Here is a 20,508-nt window from a genome sequence, read left to right on the forward strand (position 1 = left end):
TCTGGCCAGCCCAGTGTCCATAACAGCGATAGTAGTTACTTATCAGGTGCCTTTCCAAAGCCAGGTGCAGTGCCAGTTGCCTGCAAGCATATGTTATTTCCAGCATATGTGCCAAGTATGTCTCTTTAGGTCTGGGTTCGTGTTCCTTCGTCTGCAATTCTTTTTCTTTTCACCTTGTCTGTTGAAATTGAACCTTGAAATTACCAGCCCTAGTCCTTCCCTTGCCACTCACTGGGATCAATCTGTTTTTTCTTCTCTCCTTTTCTTCCTTTCCCTCTTCTTGTCTCTTGCCGATTAAGAGTTCTCTTTTCAGTCATTCCAGTGTTGGTTTCAGTATTGGATTACCATCTCCCTGTGGACAAGGATCTTGTTTTACGTAATTACCGTTCCTTTTGCTCCCACACAGCACCTAGCAAGGTACTGAGTAAATGGTGGGCAGTTGACCCACACAGAGTTAATTATTTATGTATGTTACCACTGACTGGTATGAGGACATGTGTGTATTGCTGGCTGAAGACTTACGGGAAAATTAGTACAATAAATTGGAGAATATCAGGTCCATTCCCTGAGGCACAGAAGAGAGCCCCTTACCCTCTAGTAGTGGCAGCAAAGGCTTTTGTCTTGTTAGGAAATTTGCCAGCAATTGTGGATTACAGAACATCCACTTTATTGATTTAAGCAATGTATATTGAGACTCTAAATATTTAGTATTATTTTCCTCCCTATTCATTAAAGGGATTCCATGTTTTGTACAAACTATGACTTAGTTCTCACTTGTACTTTTTCTGTTTTTTCTCCTGTGTATGACTGTTGTTTTCTTATAACTTAGAGGATCCTCAAACTTTCTTTTGAGACAGAGTCTTACTCTGTCAGTCTGGAGTGCAATGGCATGATCTCAGCTCACTACAACCTCTGCCTCCCAGGTTCAAGTGATCCTCCCACCTCAGCCTCCCGAGGAGCTGGGACTACAGTCACATGCCACCACACCTGGCTAGTTTTTTTGTGTTCTTTAGAGATGGGGTTTTGCTGTGTTGCCCAAGATCGTCTTAAACTCCTGGGCTCAAGTGATCTGCCCACCACAGCCTCCCAAAGTGCTGGGATTACAGGTGTGAGCCACCACGCCTAGCCCTCAAACTTTCAAATCCTTTTTGGAAGTAGACAGAATAAAAATTTAAATGAATAAATATTCTTTGTGCTCCTTTTAGAAAGCTGGCCTAATTTCTACTTTGTGTTGAATTCCCCTTTGTGTTTTGGGTCATTATGCGACACTTGGTTCAGCCAATTAAGTTTCGTCTTTCTAAGTATCTTTATTCTATATCAGTATAGTCTTTTCTTGAGGCTTTAATATTGTTCCTTTGAGGAACATTCATCTTTCTGGTACTCTTCTGTTGCTTAAACGTTCTTCCCATGGGACCTTTGACAATTTTCTCGAGCCTAGCAATTGAGTAAGTACTTAATAACATAATTTAGGCTCCCTCTATATGTGAGTCTACAGGACTTCGAGATTCCAACATGCAGTGTTCCACTACTGCTTTCTTACCTCTGGAAAGCCTCCTTTCACCACATGACATCTAGTGCTATATTCTGTCTCTTCCATTTACTTCCTTGCGAAGAAAGTTAGGCAGAAACAGTAAAATATGTATTAGAGACTTTTACATTTCAGTTGTGAGATGAGCAAAATATGTTTAGCCTCTATAGTGTATTTCCATAGCCCCCAAGTCACTAGTGTATCCCTTATAATTATATATATTTATTTAATAACAGAATTGTGTTCCTGAAAGTGGTATGTACAGATTCTATTTTAATTGTTTATTTACAGATAAATGCTTAAGCTATCAAGTCAGATGGCTAGTTTCAAAACTGTTGAATGAGGATGATTTCACAGCCTTTCTCAGTACCCAATAATAAGAGCTAACACATATAGTGCTTACTATATGCTAGCACTGTTTTGAGTGTAAATACACCCACACACTAATAAACAACATAGAGCTGGCTTTTAAGAAATACGGTCTTGGGAGGCCAAGGTGGGCAGATCATGAGGTCAAGAGATTGAGACCACCCTGGCCAACGTGGTAAAACCCCATCTCTACTAAAGATACAAAAAATTACCTGGACATTGTGGCACGCGCTGTAGTCTCAAATACTTGGGAGACTGAGGCAGGAGGATCGCTTGAACCTGGGAAGTGGAGGTTGCAGTTAGCCGAGATTGTGCCACTGCGCTCCAGCCTGACAACAAAGCGAGATTCCGTCTAAAAAAAGAAAAAGAAAAAGAATTATAATCAGAGGATCTCTGCCTTTTAATAAGAAACTTTAATATTTATTTATTGTAATGACTAATGTATTTGGACTTATTTATACCATCTTAATTAGCTTGCTTTCTTTTCTTTTCTTTTTTTTTGGAAATGGAGTGTTGCTCTGTTGCCCAGGCTGGAGTGCAGTGGCATGATCTTGGCTCACTGCAACCTCCACCTCCCAGGTTCAAGCGATTCTCCTGCCTCAGCCTCCCAAGTAGCTGGGACTACAGGTGCCTGCCACCACGCCCAGCTAATTTTTATATTTTTAGTAGAGATGGGGTTTCACCATGTTGGCCAGGCTAGTCTCAAACTCCTGATCTCAAGTGATCCTCCCGCCTCGGCCTCCCAAAGTGCTGGGATTACAGGCATGAGCCACCACGCCCAGCCATCTTAATTTGTTTTCTGTTTACGGTACTTTTCTTGCCTTCTTTCTTCCCCTTTCCCACCTACTACTGGATTAATCACATTTTCTTTATTCTCTGTTATACCTCTTGTTTGTAAATATTCAGCTTCTATTCCCTTATATCCTTGTACATGAATGTACATAGTTTACTTAACAGAGGCTGAAGGTATTATTTTGTCGTCCTTGACTCTTAGAACACCCTAACTCTCACTTTTTGTGTTGTTGATTTTTTAATTTCAGAGAGACAGTGGATTACAGTGTTTAACAGTACAGAACTTCGTGCCAGACTGCCCAGTTTTGAACCCCACTCTGCCACATACTAGCTGTGTGGCCCTGGGTAAGTTATGTAACCTCTCTGTGCCATAATTTTCTTACCTATAAAATGGAGATGATGAGTACCCACTTCATAGGGTTTTTGAAAGGATTAAATGAGCTAATACACACAAAGCATTTAGAACAGTGCCTGGCACATAGTAAGCACTCAATATGTGGTAGCTACTATGATTGTAATTATTCTACTTTGTTTTTAATCTCCCCTTCCCATGCTCATTTTTAAACGTTGGTGCATTTTAGACATATTAACACATTAAGTAATTTTTAAATTGAGATATAATTAACGTACATTATAATAATCTTAAGTGTTCTATTTGAAGAGTTTTGACAAATATCTACTCTTGTAACCGTGACCCAAAATAAGATGTAGAATATTTCCATTCTCCCAGAAAGTTTCTTGGTGTCTCTTTACATTTAATTTTTTTCCTACTCACACCATGTCTAGAACTTACACTGTCTGATTTTTATCATGGTAGATTAGTTTTGCCTATATTTCTACTTTCTATAAATTGGATCATATAGTATGTACTCTTTTGTTTCTGGCTTCTTTGACATAACATATTTTTAAAAATTTATCCATGTTCTTGCATGTATAATAGTTCAGTCTTCATTTTAAGACATTGCCAATCAGTAGGTATACCACTTTACACTTCCACCAACAGTGTATGACAGTTCTGGTCATTCAACATTCTCACCAACATACAGTGTTACCAGTCTTTCTGATTTTAATTATTTTAGTGGAGATGATGTTTAATAATTCTTTTGCTTGTTGCTTTCTATTTTTTTCTTAACTTATTTATCCCTTCTTTCTGGTTCAGTTTCCTTCTTATAGTAATTCTTTCAGTGACAGTCTCTGAGTCTTTTATGTTAGTTTAAAAAGTTAGCCTGACTTGATAGTTTATCATATAGATACTTGGTTGATTGGCTTGATTGGCATTTTCCTTAATATTTGAAAACTGTTGCTCCATTTCCTTTTTACATCTATTATTATTAATGAGAAGTCTGTATCAGCCTCGTTGTCATTCTTTTGTAAGTAATGTGTTTTCTCTTGGTTTGCTTAAATTTCTTTTTCTGTGTTGATATTTTGAAGCTTTTATTCTTAAAACTCATTCTTTAATTCTAGAAAATTCCTAGCCATGTCTTCAAATTGCTTCTCCCACATGTTCTCCAGTGTCTCCAGCTGGAACACCTATTAGATGCATGTTTGGCTCTCTCATTTATCTTCTATGTCCCTTAACCTCTTTTTCATATTTTCTTTTTAACTACTACCTTCTAAGCAGTTTCTCAGACTTTTCTTCCTAATCATACATTTTTTCTTTCTTCTTCTTCTTTTTTTTCTTTTTGAGATAGAGTCTTACTCTGATGCCCAGGCTGGAATGCAGTGGTGCGGTTTCGGCTCACTGCAAGCTCTGCTTCCCGGATTCATGCGGTTCTCCTGCCTCAGCCTCCTGAGTAGCTGGGACTACAGGCACCTGCCACCACGCCTGGCCAATTTTTTTTTTTTTTTTTTTTTTGGAGACGTAGTCTTGCTCTGTCACCAAGGCTGGAGTACAGTGGCGCGATCTTGGCTCACTGCAAGCTCCACCTCCCAGGTTCACGCCATTCTTCTGCCTCAGCCTCCTGAGTAGCTGGGACTACAGGCGCCCATCACCACGCCCGGCTAATTTTTTGTATTTTTAGTAGAGACAGGGTTTCACCGTGTTAGCCAGGATGGTCTGGATTTCCTGACCTTGTTATCCGCCCGCCTCGGCCTCTCAAAGTGCTGGGATTACAGGCTTGAGCCACTGCTCCCGGCCCAATTTTTTGTATTTTTAGTGGAGACGGGGTTTCACCGTGTTAACCAGGATGGTCTCGGTCTCCTGACCTCGTGATCCACCCACTGTGGCCTCCCAAAGTGCTGGAATTACAGACGTGAGCCACCGTGCCTGGCTTAATCACACATTTTTTCTTTAGCTCTGTCTAATCTATTAATCCACTGATGGATTTCAGTGACTTAATTTTGAGGTCGTATAAGTTATTTTCTTTTTTTTTGAGATGGAGTCTCACTCTGTTGCTGCCAAGGCTGGAGTGCAGTAGCACCGTGTTGACTCACTGCAACCTCCATCTCCTGGGTTCAAGCAATTCTCCTGCCTCATCCTCCTGAGTAGCTGGGATTACAGGCTCCCAGCACCACGCCGGCTAGTTTTTATATTTTTAGTAGAGATGGGGTTTCACCATGTTGGCTAGGCTGGTCTCGAACTCCGGAGCTCAGGTGATCTACCTGCCTTGGCCTCCCAAAGTGCTGGGATTACCCAGCCAGGAATTTCTTATATATTCTGGATATCAATTCCTCGTTGCCTTTAAACTTTGCAAATATCTGCCATTTCTGTCATTTGTCCATCTGTCTCTAGTATCCTTTGACAGAAACCTTTAATACCTATACAGTCAAATTTATTCTCTTTTTTAAGCTTTTGGGGAATTGTTTCAGAAGTCTTTGCCTTACCTGTTTCAAAGGTCCCCTCTGATGTTTTCTACTGTTAGCTTTTATAGATTTACTTTTCACGTCCAGGTCTTCCTCATGTAGTTTGTAATTGTGAGCTTCTTTTCTGTGTGTGTGTGTGTGCGTGTGTTTTGTTTTTTTGTTTTTGTTTTTATTCGAGACATAGTCTCGCTCTGTCACTCAGGCTGGAGTGCAGTGGTGCGATCTCGGCTCACTGACCTCCGCCTCCCGGGTTCACACCATTCTCCTGCCTCAGCCTCCCGAGTAGCTGGGACTATGGGCACCTGCCACTACGCCCAGCTAATTTTTTTGTTTTTTGTTTTTTTTAATAGAGACAGGGTTTCATCGTGTTAGCCAGGATGATCTCTATCTCCTGACCCCGTGATCCGCCCGCCTCGGCCTCCCAAGGTGTTGGGGTTACAGGTGTGAGCCACCGCGCCTGGCCCTTTTCTGTGTTTTTCTTTTTCTCTATGTGAGTCCCTTTGTTTTTTTCTGCTGCATGCTAGAGACCAGTTTTTATGTTAATTTCCTGACTTGAGATTCCTGTATGATACAGAGTATAAATTTGGATGCTATACCTCTGTGTGGCATAGATGTGCATTTTACCTTTTCTCCTGCTGAAGGCCTAGATAATAAGCAACTCTTATTGTTGTTTCCCTGAGCCAGTGAGCAGATTTTTCAGACCGCATATCAAGGAAGGATCGAAGTTTGAGGCTCTGGGCTTTATTCAAGGGTCTCAGTGCTAACTCCCCACCTTCTACCTGCCTGAAGCTACATTTGCAGTCTTCATGTGAGCATTAATGCTTCCTCCTCCCAGCTTAGGGCCTGTACAGGAGTTTGAAACCCCTGTGGGCCACCATGGTCTCAATTCCCACTTACTGTTCTAGCTTTGATTTTGATATTTCTTTCATTTCAGGCACCTAGGGATTTCTTTTCTTTAATTTTTTTTTCAAGCCTATGTATTTTAAAAGCATTTTTTATGTTTTAGCCAGCATTTCTGTGTGTTTGTAGTGGGAGAAAAAGATCCATTTACTTCAGCTCAGTGTACCGTTTTGCCAAAAGTCTGTTTTTTAATTACTATTGCATTAATCTCAGTAAATTTTCAATTTTCGACATTGCCAACTTGGATTCATTATGTAGCCATTGACCACCCTTGAATGTTTTAGGCCTTAACGGTTCCCATTTTCATTTTACTGCTCAAGCTTATAACCATCTTTTTAGTATCTATACATTGGTAAGCTAGATAATTAGGTTCAGTTGGCTTTTTAACCTTGCCCAGTTGCTCATTCTGCTGAAGTTTTTCTTTTTCTCTTCTTATTAAGTTGTTCACAAAAACATAAATAGCTCTGACCACATAATGCTCGAAATATCTCCCTCTGCATCTTGGGCGAATCTTCTTCTTGTTTAATCTGACGTGAGTACCTTCCCCAGAAACTTAAAAGCAACCTTTAAGTTTGAGTCTACCGAAAATATAATCCCAGTCACTTGTTTCTTACTAATAAGAATGTTTAAAAATCTAATGTATGTCCAGGTTGGTCTTTTGGTTTACTGTAATCCATAAGACTTATGTCTTGTTTTACAAAAAAAAAAAAAAAAAAAAAAATCACATTACATTGGTATAATTTGTTGCTTAGAAAAACCTCATCAGTGCCTGTTTATGGTCTTTTGTTATTTGCAAATTGAGTTCTTGTTCAGATTTTTCTCAAATATTAAATTAATTTAAAATTTAAAAAAATGTTTTCCTAGTTTTAAATCTTATGGAATTCCCCCCCTCTTTCCATAAAACGCCAAGAGATAAAAATTCTAGTTCCCCTACTCGAGCTACTTCTTTTAGAGAAAGGCACTTACCTCCTAGGACTGTTTCTTCATTTGTTTAAAAATATATGTGCATTTTTATAATATAGATTAAGACAGACTGTATTCAAAAAGTAGGGGTAGACATTCTTAAAGATTTTCTTTGAGCAAGCTGAAAAAAATCTCATGAATTCATGAATGCCCAACAATATTAGGTACATGGTGTAGAAGGGGCTGGGGTAGTTAGAACTGAAACATTGATACTTATTTTGGCAAATCTTTATTTTAATTAATAAACTATTTTTTAGAGCAGTTTGAGGTACATGCAGAATTAAGCAGAAATTACAGAGGGTTTGCAGATCTCTCCCCACTCCCATTCCCCACACATGCATAACCTCTCCCACCATCCACGTCTCACACCATAGTGGTACATTTCTTATAACTGATGAACCTACATTGACACATCATTCTTACCCTGAGTCCATAGTTTACATTAGGGTTCACTGTTGGTGTTATGCATTCTGTGGGTTTTGACAAATGTATAATGACCTATATTTGCCATTGTAGATTCATGAAGAATAATTTCACTGCCCTAAAAATCCTCTGTTCTTTGCTTATTCATCCCTCCCTCTCCTCTGACTCCTGGCAATCACTGGTCTTTTTTACTATCTATTTACCTTTTCTAGAACATCATATATTTAGAATTATAAAGTATGTAGCATTTTCAGATTGACTTCTTTCACTTAGAAATATGCATTTAAGTTTCCTCCCTGTCTTTTCATGAATTTATATCTCATATCTTTTTAGCACTGAATAATAGTCCATTGTCTGGATGTACCACAGTTTATTCATTGTATCTACTTCTTGGTTGCTTCCAAATTTTGGCAATTATGAATAAAGCTGCTTTATAAGCATTGTGTGCAGGCTTTTGTGTGGCCATAAGTCTTCTACCCCTTTGGGTAATTACCAAGGAATGTGATTACTGGATCATGTGGCAAGAGTATGTTTAATTTTGTAAGAAACTGTTAATCTGTAGAATGCCTGTACTATTTTGCATTCCCACCAGCATTGAATGAAAGTTCCTGTTTCTCTACGTCCTCGTCAGCATTTGGTATTGCCAGTGTTTTGGATTTTGGTCATTCTGATAGGTGTGTGATGATATCTTGTTGTTTTAATTTGCAATTCTCTAAAGACATTCCATGTACAACATCTTTTCATATGCTTATTTGTCATCTGCATATCTTCGTTGATGAGGTGTCTGTTCAGGTCTTTTGCTATTTTTTAATTGGGTTGTTTGTTTTCTTATTGTTGAGTGTTGAGAGTTCTTTATCTGATGTGTCTTTTGCCAATATTTTCCCCCAGTCTGTGGCTTGTCTTTTCATTTTCTTGACATTGTCTTTCATGGAGCAAAATTTATTTCTGTCATGGATTGTGCCTTCGGTGTTGTATCTAAAAAGACTGCCATAACCAAAGTCAACTAAGTTTTCTCTGATGTTAACTTCTAGGAATTATAGTTTTGTATTTTACATCTAGGTCTCTGATGTATTTTAAGTTAATTTTTGTGAAGGGTGTAAGGTCTATATCTAGGTTCATTTTTTTTTTTTTGTATGTGAATGTCCAATTGGTTCCAGCATCACTTGTTAAAAAGATATTCTTTGCTTCATTTTAGTGCCTTTGCTCCTTTGTCAAAGATGAATTGACTGTGTTTGTGTGGGCTCTGTTTCTGGGCTTTCTGTTCTGTTTCACTGATCTACTTGTCTATTCTTTCACGAACATCACATTGTCTTGATTATCGTAGCTTTAAAATAGTGAATATTGAAGTCAGTGTCAGTCCTCCAACTTCAGTCTTCTCCTTCAATATTGAGTTAGCTATTTTGGTCATGGGGAAGATCTGAGTCTCTGAAAATATTGAATATTTGTATCTAACAACATGGGATATCTCTCCATTTTTTAAGTTCTTTGATATCTTTCATCAGAGTTTTGTTGTTTTCTTCATATAGATCTTGTATATATTTTGTTAGATTTATACCTAAGTATTTGCCTTTTTAGGGTGCTAGTGTAAATGGTAAAGTTTTTAATTTCACATTCTACCTTACTGCTGGTATATAGGAAAACAGTTAACTTTTGTATATTAACCTTATGTCTTACAACTTTGCTATAATCTCTTGTTAGTTCCAGGAAGTTTTTTGTCATTTCTCTCTAATTTTCTGTAAAGACAATCATGTAGTCTGCAAACAAAGACAGTTTTAACTTCCTTCCCAATAAAAGGTATACCTTTTATTTCCTTTTCTTGTCTTGTTGCATTAGCTAGGACTTCCAGTACAGTGTTTAAGATCAGTGGTGAACCGGGGTATCCCAGCCTTGTTTATAATCCCAGTGGGAAGACTTTGAGTTTCTCACCATTATGAATGACGTCAACTGTAGGTTTTTTGTAGATGTTCTTTATGAAGTTGAGGAAGTTCCCCTCTATTTATGGTTTGTTAGAGTTTTTATCATGAATGGGCATTGGATTTCTGCCAGATGCTTTTTCTGCATCTTTCTGTTGACATATTCACATGATTTTTCTTCTTTAGCCTGTTGATGCGATGGATTACATTAATTGATTTTGAATGTTGAACCAGCCTTGCATACCTGTGAGAAATCCCATTTGGCCATGATGTATAATTCTCTTTAGGCATTGTTAGAGTCAAGTTGCTAATATTTTGTTGAGGATTTTTGCGTCTGTCTTCACAAGAGATACTGGTCTGTGGTTTTCTTTTCTTGTAATATCTCTGTGTGGTTTTGGTAGAAGGTTAATGTTGGCCTCAAAGAATGAGTTGGGAAGTATTCCCTCTGCTTCTGTCTTCTAGAAGAGTTTGTAGAGAAATGGTATAATTTCTTTCTTAAATATTGGGTGGAACTCATTAGTGAACACATCTGGGCCTGTTGCTTCCACTTGGGGGAGGTTATTATTGATTCACCTTCTTTAATAGATATAGGCCTGTTCAGATGGTCTATTGCTGTGTGTGTGAGTTTTGACACATTGCATCATTCAAGGAATTGAATCATTTTATTTAGTTTATATTTGTGGACATTCATAAATTACCTTATGTTTTTAATGTATATGGGGTATACAGTGATACTGATATTAATACATTGTATTTTGTTTTTCTTTGTTACCATGGCCACCTTTGATTTTCTGACATTTGAAAACTATATGCCTAGGCTTAATGTCCTCTGAGTTTCCTGAATCTGTGATGTGGTGTCTGACATTAATTTGGGGAAATTCTCAGTCATTATTGCATCAAATATTGCTGCTTTTCTCTCTTCCCCTTCTGGTGTCCCCATTTGGCATTAGTTATTTCTTTTCTCGTCTTCCCACTGTTAGATATTCTGTTCTGTTTTTTTCTTCTTTTTTTACTTTGCTTTTTAGTTTTGGATTGTTACATCTTCAAGCTAAGAGATTCGTTCCTCAGTCGTGTTCAGTCTACTAATGAGCTCATCAAAGGCAGTCTTCATTTCTGTTATGGTGTTTTTTATCTCTAGCATTTCTTTTTGATTATTTCTTAGAATTTCCGTTTCTCTGTTACATTATCCATCTATTCTTACATGTTTTGTACTTTTTCCATTAAAGCCCCTGGATATGTAATCATAGTCTTAAAAAAAAACAAAAACAAAACAGAACAAAAAAAACCTGATGTGCTAATTTGGACATTCTTGATATATCTGAGTGGTTTTGAAGTTTGCTCTGTCTCTCCAAACTGTTTTTTGGTTTTGTTTGTTTGTTTGCCTTTTAGTATGCCTTGTAATTTTTTATTGAAAGGTGGACATGATGTACTGCATAAAAGGAACCGCTATAGCTAGGCCTTTATTGATGTGGTAGTAGGGTGTAGGGGAGGAGAAGCTTTCTCTAGTCCTGGGATTCTCACTCTTTTGGTGAGCTTGTGCCCCTGGGCTGTGAACTTCCCAAGTACTCTCAGGCTTTTTTGCTCCTTAGATGGTACAGGATGGCTGGAGGGAGCTGGAGTTCGATATCTGTTTTTCTCCAGGTAGGTTAGACTCTGAGAAAACTGTAGCCAGTTAGGCTCTTGTAAAATGCTTTTCTTGAAGGTGGGCCTTGTTAAAAACAGAGTGCTCTGGCAGATTTCAAAATGGCTCCTTTTCCCTCTACCGCTGCTGGAAGCAAGAGGGAATTTTTCTTCAGTATTCATTGTGAGGACTTGTTAGAGCTCTAGGAGGTAAAGCTCACAGAAGTGTTGGGGGCCCCCCATGACTGAGTCCCCCCCAGAATTTTTAACTCTCAGAGTTGTGCACGCTGAGCCTCCAGCGATTCATTGATTGCAGTTCAGGTTTTCTTAAACTGGCGCTTGTTCCTACAGAGGCTTTTGTTCATATGTTGTTTTTGTTTTGTTTTGTGTTTTGAGACAGAGTCTCCCTCTTTTGCCCAGGCTGGAGTGCAGTAGTGTGATCTGGGCTCACTGCAGCTTCTGCCTTCTAGGTTCAAGTGATTCTCCTGCCTCAGTCTTCTGAGTAGCTGGGATTCCAGGTGCCTGCCACCATGCCTAGCTAATTTGTATATTTTTTGTAGGGACGAGATTTTGCCATGTTGGCCATGCTGGTCTCAAACTCCTGACCTCAAGTGATCCACCCGCCACAGCCTCCCAAAGTGTTGGGATTACAAGCATGAGCCGCTGCGCCTGGCTTGTGTTTTTTGTTCATTAAGTTGTGAGTCTCTGTGTCTACCTGTCTCTAATTTTAGGGACAATGATTTGCCCTGTGACCTTTCTTTGATTAATTAAAGAAGGTTGTTGGTTTTTCAGTTTGTTCAGCTTTGTTTGCTTTTAGGACATGGTGACTTCTAAGCTCCTGACATGCCAGAATGGAAACTGGAACTCTGAAATATTTTTATTTATGTTTTTATCTGTCAATTTCAGTGTCAGTAAATGTAGAAATGGTGGGGTGGAAAGAGAATCATCCATAATCCTCTAACAAAAGCAATTGCTGGTTTTTTGACATATGTCTTTCTGCCCTTTTCTTAGTGTACTTGTTTCTTTATACAAGTGAGAGTATATAATTTCCTCAAAGATCCACAAAGATAAGATCCTCAAACCCAAAACTGAACTAGATGTCTCTCCCCCAAACTGTCTGTTCTTGTATTATCAGGATCATCTTATCATCCGCCCACTCACCAAGCCAGGAACCTGGGAATTGTTTCTCTCCATCCTTCACATCATTCAGCCCCTAAGTCATGACAGCTATACTTTCGCAATGTGTTTTGGCTCTCTTCTATTACCAGTTCTCCCGCTTGAAGCCCTCATTGATTTTCTCCTGATCTCCTGCAATAATAGAGCCCGTCTCCAGCATTATCCCCCTCAAATTCTGTACACATGTTACTTAAGTGGTGTATTGAAAATGCATATCTGACCACATGACTTTGCTGCTTAAAGCCCTTCAAACACCTCAATGGCTGCTCATTGCTTTTAGGATAAAATCCAAGCTCGTAATCATGGCCTATATATCCCTCTGTGGCCAACACCCCTGCCTGCCTCTCCAGATTCATCTCTTAACACTCCTATTCCCTGCTTTATGTTCCAGCAATAATCTCAGCTCCTAATCCTCCTGCCTGCCACCACGGGATGTTTTCTTATCTGTGTGCCTCATGCAGGCATCCCTGCCAGGATTGCCTTTTCCTCCCATTCTTTTTACCTCATCTGTGTGTCCGTATCTTTTAAGACACAGGTCAGCTGTTATTCCCTCAAAGCTTTACTCTAACTCCTGTACTCCCCTATCCCCCAAACTGTGTTTCTGTGTACAAATCCATCATTATGTTTCCTTTTAGTTATTTATTCATTCTACCAACTTATCAACAGTATTTGTGTTAAGCAGAATTTTAAGCATTGGGATACAGCAGATGATAAAAGTAAGTTCGTACCCTAATGGAGCTTATATTCTAGTGAAGGACGATAGATAATAACAAATAAAAATATAGTATGTCAGTAGGCGATAAGTGCTATGATGAAAAACAAAGCAGACGAAGGAGCGGGATGTTCTGAGGTTGGAGGGGAGGTTGCTTGTTGAAAAAACATGGTCAGGGAAGAAGGCCTTACTGCTAACATGGCCTCTGAGCAAAGGGTTGGTAGAAATAAGCCAGCCAGCCACGCACAGATATACTAAGCATGCTCGGCCCTGAGGCAGAGAACGTAGAGCATGCTTAGTATATTCCCAGGTCAGCAAGGAAGGCGGAGTTGTCAGAGCAGAACGGGTGAGGGGGAGAGTGAGTGGTAGAAGATGAGGTTAGGAGCCGATGACAGCCAGATCACAATTAAAGGCTTGCTAGGCCATTGTAAGAACTTTGACTTTTACTCCAAGACTGGAAGCCATTTAAGACTTTTTGTGCAAAGAAGCAGCAAGATCTGGCTGTGTGTTGAGTAGGTTGCTCTGCCTACTGGGTCGAAGATAGGATGATAGCAGTAGGGGAGGATGGAGGCTAATTAGGAGGTTGCTGCAGTAATCTAGGTAAGAGATGATGGCAGCTTGGACTGACTAGAGAGGAGCCAGTGAAGGAAATTAGCGGTTGGAGTTTGGATATGTTTTGAAGGTAGAGCCAACAGGATTTATAAAGGATTGGATATAGCATATGAGAAAAAGCAAAAGTCAAGGATGACTTGGTTTTAGTCTGAAGAACGAGAAGGACAGAATTGCTGTGAGGTGGGAAAGTGGCAGGAGAGTTTTGGATATGTTACATTTCAGAAACCAGGTTCCAATTGGAGATGTTGAGTAGGTAGCTGGAGGTCTACATCAGGAGTTCAGAGGAACAGTCTGAGCCAGAGACATAAATCTGAAAGCTGTCAGCATTTAGATGACATTTCAAAGCTATGGAATCAGAAGAGAGGGAAGGTAAGAGGTGGCATGACTGGGTCCTCAAGCACTCCAAGCTTTAAAGGCTGCACTGACACAGAGGACCCAACCAAGGAGTCTGGGAAGGCATGGCTAGTGGGTGAGAAGGAGAACCAAGTGAAAAATGTGTTTTCAGAGGAAGAGAATGATGACCTCTGTCCATTGTTAGGGCTAGACTGAATAAGCCAAGGACATTGTATTATAAGTCTCCATCTACATATTTATCTCCTCTAGGTGGCTGAGAGCTCTTTGGGAGCAGGAATGGTAGTGTAGTTAGAGCTTTGAAGTCAGTGAGATGGCTGTTTTTCCTTAGGGTGATTCTCTGGGTCCTTCAAAGCTCCAATCTCATCTGTAAAATGGGGAGGAAATAATATCTTTTCCACTGAGTCATTGTGAGAATCAAATGAGATCGTCTATACAAAGCATTATGCGCAGTCTCTTTCATATGTTTAAACACATAATGATCATTATTGATTTAGTATACCTGGCATACCGTCCCTTCCTGTTAAGCAACATTTGTTGAATGAATGAGTGAAATGCCTTTCTGTTCATTTAGCATTTCATTCAAGGCCTTTTTCCCCCTATGGTTTTTTGAAGTTTTAACCTGGTATTTTGTGGGTATTTTCTCTAGGGCCTGTCCCCCCGAAGCCGACTCTAGGAGAGGAGAGGAAGAGGAGTTCTTGGGGCAGAGTTGACGCAATGGAGCTCCCCAACTACAGCCGGCAGCTGCTGCAGCAGCTCTACACTCTGTGCAAAGAGCAGCAGTTCTGTGATTGCACCATCTCCATTGGTACCATTTACTTCAGGGCTCACAAGCTTGTCCTGGCTGCTGCCAGCCTCCTGTTCAAAACCCTGCTGGATAACACAGATACCATCTCCATCGATGCATCTGTGGTGAGCCCCGAGGAGTTTGCGCTCTTGTTGGAAATGATGTACACGGGCAAACTACCTGTGGGCAAGCACAACTTCTCCAAAATCATCTCCTTAGCAGACAGTCTACAGATGTTTGATGTGGCTGTTAGCTGCAAAAATCTTCTGACCAGCCTTGTAAACTGCTCTGTTCAGGGTCAGGTGGTAAGGGATGTCTCTGCGCCATCCTCAGAGACATCCACAAAGGAACCAGAGAAGCCTCAAGTAGAAATCCTTTCATCCGAAGGTGCTGGAGAGCCTCATTCTTCCCCAGAGCTTTCTGCCACTCCAGGGGGCCCTGTGAAAGCTGAGACTGAGGAAGCAGTCCTTGCAGTTTCACAAGAGATGAGTGTGAATTCTCCCACGGCCCAGGAGAGCCAGAGGAATGCAGAGACCCCAGTGGAGACTCCTAACACAGCTGAAGATTGTTCCCCCTCCCCTGTTGTGCAAACCTTTAGTGAGGCAAAGGAGACAAGCACAGAACCAGGTAACAGTCATTGTCTTATAATCCATCCTTCTGTTTTTAATGATCTTTATCAGTTTTAATGTTTCATTAATAAATTTATCAAAGACCGCTGTTAGGTAGAAAACCAATATTCAGTGCAATACCATTCTGGGCCATTCTTCTTTTAAAAGTGTCTGTGTTTTTGAACATTGAAAGTCCAAACATGAACTACAGAGCAGAAAAGCAGTATTGGAATAATGATGTACCATTTTGATAATTATCTGTTTTTTTTATTTTGTTTTGTTTTCTCTTGAGATGGAGTCTTGCTCTGTTGCCCAGGCTGAAGTGCAGTGGCGTGATCTCAGCTCACTGCAACCTCCGCCTCCCGGGTTCAAGCGATTTTCCTGCTTCATCCTCCCAAGTAGCTGGGATTACAGGCATGCACCACCATGCCAAGCTAATTTTTTGTATTTTTAGTAGAGATGGGATTTCACCATGTTGGCCAGGCTGGTCTCAAACTCCTGACCTTGTGATCCACCCGCCTCAGCCTCCCAAAGTGCTAGGATTATAGGCATGAGCCACCACGCCCTGCTGATTATCTGCTATTTTAATCAGGCTGAGGCCAGCACAAAGGAGGAAGCTGTGAGAGATACTGTTGTCTGTTATTCATAACTAATGTGCTAGATAGAGATCAGTTAGGTGCAGTATATGACCTGAAGATGCTCAGACAGCTGAAACTTGTAAAAATTTGTTTCAAGTAATGAATTTCTGATTTGTTTTATTTTGTTCCACATTTAGCATGTGAAAGGAAACATTACCAGCTGAATTTTCTTCTAGAAAATGAAGGTGTCTTCTCAGATGCACTCATGGTTACCCAGGATGTTTTAAAAAAACTAGACGTGTGTTCAGAAATTAAAGGTCCACAGAAGGAGGTAGGTACCTCTGACTTTTGTACTTGTTTGCTAGTTTAGAGTTCTCAGGATACCTTACTAACTTTCCATATGGGGCGGAAATAGCCCAGGGTTTCAATGTTTTGAAACTTTAATTTTTAAAAATTTATTCCCTAAAGGGCAGTCTCGCAAAAGTACTTAGGCAAGATACTTTCAAAATGAAGTTACATTTTGATCACCAAGAGAATCCTAGCTTCTAACCAGTTTTGATCCAGGATACTTAACTGATCATACCATTTCCTCCTGATTAATCACAGATAAATTTAAGAAGGTAGCCATGTATAACCCCAAACCTGAGACTTAAACAATTCAAATTAAAACAAAACAATAGATACTCAAAATATGAACAAAAAGGACTATATATATGAATTATTGGTAAAATACATCCAATATTTAGGAATAACAGTGGCCATTTTCAGACATAAAAACAGTAATGGTAAACATTTATTGAACGCTTCCTGTATTAAGCTTGGCATATGTGTTATCACATTTAATTTTCACAAAAATCATCAGTGTGGGTATTATTGTTAAGTCCTGTTTTATACATGAGAAAACTGTCTCAAAGAGGTGGTGTAATTTGGAGAAGGTCACAGAGCTCATATGACCCTGAGCCAGAATTGAAACCTCAGCATTCTGACTTTAGAGCTGCTCCCTTACACACTGAGTTATACTGCCTTCCAACAGGGTAAAAGTGATGCATATATGTATAAGTGTTTAGGAATCGCCTGACAGAAAACTGCCAAATGGCTATCATGCTTTCTTAACTGACCTCTTTTTTAAGTAACTCAGTTGAGACGCTTTCCTACCTGTGTGATCTCTCAATACTTGATTCTTCACATCTGACCCTGCAGGATTCGACTCCACAACCAATTTAGAATTCCATTTATTTCCCTTTTCTCCCAGCCCTGCTTTCCCATTCTGAGAGGCCGCTGGCAGAGCGAGAGGCCACTGTCCCAGCAGGCTTGCTCCTCTGATTGGTAGGGGGTAGTGTGGGTCGATCCTCCCATGTTGCTGTAGGCAATTTTGTATTAATCCAAGTAATACATGCCTTCTAATAATTAAATGTTTTCCTGATTGATAGCAAGTTACTTTTTTAAAAAACAAATTCAAGGTCTAGTATTTATTTTAGCTATGTTAATTGACAGTTGGCTATACATTGTTTTCTTGGGAGACAAGCTAGTTACAAGGCTAGGCTAACCCTGATGACTCACTTTGGGAGGTTTCAAGTCATAAATCCTTGGTACTCTTTGTACTGATTATGCTGAAGGACATTATGGTTTTATATTTTTGCACTTGCATGTTCTCTTAACTGTTCAATCCATCATTTTTTGTCATTAGTTTGTTACCTTGATAACTTCTAGACACACCTCTTCATTTTCTCTTAAGGCTTCCTCTCCACTTAACTTTGGCTACAGAGGAGTAACGTTATTCCTTAGATCAGCAATACTCAAGTTATTAGTGTCACCTTTATACTTAGGTGAACTGTGTCTTATGCATTTTTTTTAACATTGGTACCTAAAAGTATGTGGCATATAACAGGTGGTCAAGAAATGTCTGTTATACATGCATTCGTTCAACATTTCTTTCTTTTTTTCCATTTCTTGTTCTAATTTTTTGATGGCAATATCATTAATGGTCCTTTAAATGAACACTGATTTGCTATTCGTGATCATTATAGGCTTATATTATTTCTTCCTCAGTTTTAGAGGTCAGAGTAGGAGCTCTGCAAATCACTTGGTGGCTGTTTTTAAAGCCTATTCTGTTACAGTCCGTAATAAATCTTTGAACTTCAGAAAGAAAAAGGGAACAGATACTTTAAGAACATAAGATTAACAGAGTTAGGGAGATGCTGCTTTGTACTTGGGCCTCTACTTCTGTCTCTCTGTCTCATAGTTTGTTTCAGACAGCCTTATTGAGCTGTGACTGACATGCGGTAACCTGTACATAGGTGTACTGTACAGTGTGATTAGTTTTGGTATATGCCCTGAAACCATCACCACAGTCAAGATGGTAAACATCTCCATCACCCCCAAAAGTTTCTTCGTGTCCGTGTGTACTCCCTCTCTCCTGCCCCTTCCAGTTACCCACGTCCCAGGTAACTGCTGGTCTGCTTTCGGTCACTGTACATAAGTTTGTATTTTCTAGAGTATTGTATAAATGGAATCATATGGTATGTATTTTTTGTCTGGCTTTCATTCAGCGTAAGTATCTTGAGATTCAGCCATGGTTTTGTTTTTTTTTTCTCCTTTTTTCTTTTTCTGTGAACTCTACAGAGATACGCCCCTACTGTTGTGTGTTCATTCCTTCTTATTGCTGAGTCATGTGCATTGTGTGGATATACAATTCATTTATCCAGCTCTACTATTTACTAGCATTGTGACTTTAGGCAGCTTCATCTTTATAAGCCTCAGTGTCCTTGTTTGTAAAATGGGGATACTATCACCTACATCATGGGGTCATTGTGAATTATGATTATTTAAATAAAATTCGTAGTAAAATGCCAGACACTCGGTAGGAGATCAGTAGGGAACAACTGCTATTGTTTGTTTATACATTAACTCAGTATTTTAGACCTAATAGACCTTGAAACCCCCTTTTCACTGAATGCCTTATAATATCCTGGTGCCATGGCCATTTACTCTGACACATGAGATGGTTTGCTGTTACTTTTTTTCTTTTGAGACGGAGTCTCGCTCTGTCACCCAGGCTGGAGTGCAGTGGCGCGATCTCAGCTCACTGCAAGCTCTGCCTCCCGGGTTTCCGCCATTCTCCTGCCTCAGCCTCCCAAGTAGCTGGGACTACAGGCGCCGCCACCTCGCCCGGCTAGTTTTTTGTATTTTTGTAGAGATGGGGTTTCACCGTGTTAGCCAGGATGGTCTCGATCTCCTGACCTCGTGATCCGCCCATCTCGGCCTCCCAAAGTGCTGGGATTACAGGCTTGAGCCACCGCGCCCGGCCGGTTTGCTGTTACTTTAAGCTTAATTTGTAAGGCATGCTTTCAGATAGATACCACCATCCACTTGGAAGTAGCTTCTTAAACTTCAAGGGCAGTGTCTGGTCTGAAGCAACCACTTTCTAGAACAGTCTCTAGAGGAAGTAGCTTCCTGTACTGCAGGGGTAGTATCTAGAATGAAGCAATCAGTCTCTAGCAATGTATAGAAAAATCATCTGAGGTGCTTGTTACAAAGCACCTCCAGAACTCATTTCCATAGTGTCTGATTCTTAGGTTGTGGTAGAACTTGGGAATCTACATCTTTAACAGGCTCCCCATGGGTTGCTGTTTTGGAACCTGTAGACTACATTTTGAGAAGCATAGCTGGAGAAGTGAATGGCTTGCAAAACTCTTAGTGTGTGATGGCAGATGTCATAATGTCTGTGCTGGCACCTTTCAGTGGCATGAGAGGCCACCGAATACCCATTTTCCTCATTTGCTTACCCTTTGATTTAGCGGATGTTTACTGAGCAACTGATATGTGCCAGACTGAGCCGCTTGCTAGGCAGAGAAACTTCAATAAGACTTGATCCCTGTCCTTAAAGAGTATCTTGACAGCAGAGAAATCCTGCCACATGTGTGGTTATTTTGGGGGAAGTATGCACAAGAGTCGCCAAATTACAGATTTCACCATAAGGCTTCAGCAATGAGCGCATTTAAGAGCTGTTCACTTAGAACAACATTGTTTCACATTTCCGTACAATTTTACGGTTGGTTTGGGGTATTTTGTTTTTCTGTTTGTACATTTTTAGCTCCCCAAGAGCTTTGAGTGGTGTCCTGTGATTGGTCGTTGTTTGGTTAATCATAACTTGAGAACAGCTTAACATTAAAAATAGTCTACTCCTGGATGTGTCATTCCATTTCTGAAACACAGCTGTGAGGTGTGCACCTGGGCAGGATTGAGTTTAGGGAGGACGCCATGAACTAGTGTCCCGATTGTTTTATTTCCTGAGATCAATGATGAAAGGTGGCAAAGCCATTCCCTGAGCGGTGATTGCAGCAACATGAGAAGAAGCTGGGCTACTTGAATTGT

General features: G+C 40.0%; 1 protein-coding gene across 4 annotated transcripts in view; it reads left to right on the forward strand.

Moving 5' to 3' along the window:
* ZBTB40 (zinc finger and BTB domain containing 40) overlaps window positions 1–20,508 on the forward strand; it is an 80,707-nt gene that overhangs the window by 24,569 nt on the left and 35,630 nt on the right. For 3 of the 4 annotated variants that reach the window (XM_021937122.2, XM_021937108.2, XM_021937111.2), the window contains exons 2-4: window positions 2,938–3,034; window positions 14,811–15,575; window positions 16,332–16,465. In XM_021937122.2, coding sequence (XP_021792814.1) covers window positions 14,879–15,575; window positions 16,332–16,465 — 831 coding nt within the window. In that variant the 5' untranslated portion in view covers window positions 2,938–3,034; window positions 14,811–14,878. The remainder of the gene's footprint in view (window positions 1–2,937; window positions 3,035–14,810; window positions 15,576–16,331; window positions 16,466–20,508) is intronic. The other variant, XM_021937114.2, reaches the window with a different exon arrangement.

Source organism: Papio anubis, chromosome 1 (genome assembly GCF_008728515.1).
Source record: "Papio anubis isolate 15944 chromosome 1, Panubis1.0, whole genome shotgun sequence".
In the NCBI taxonomy this organism is placed as follows: domain Eukaryota; kingdom Metazoa; phylum Chordata; class Mammalia; order Primates; family Cercopithecidae; genus Papio; species Papio anubis.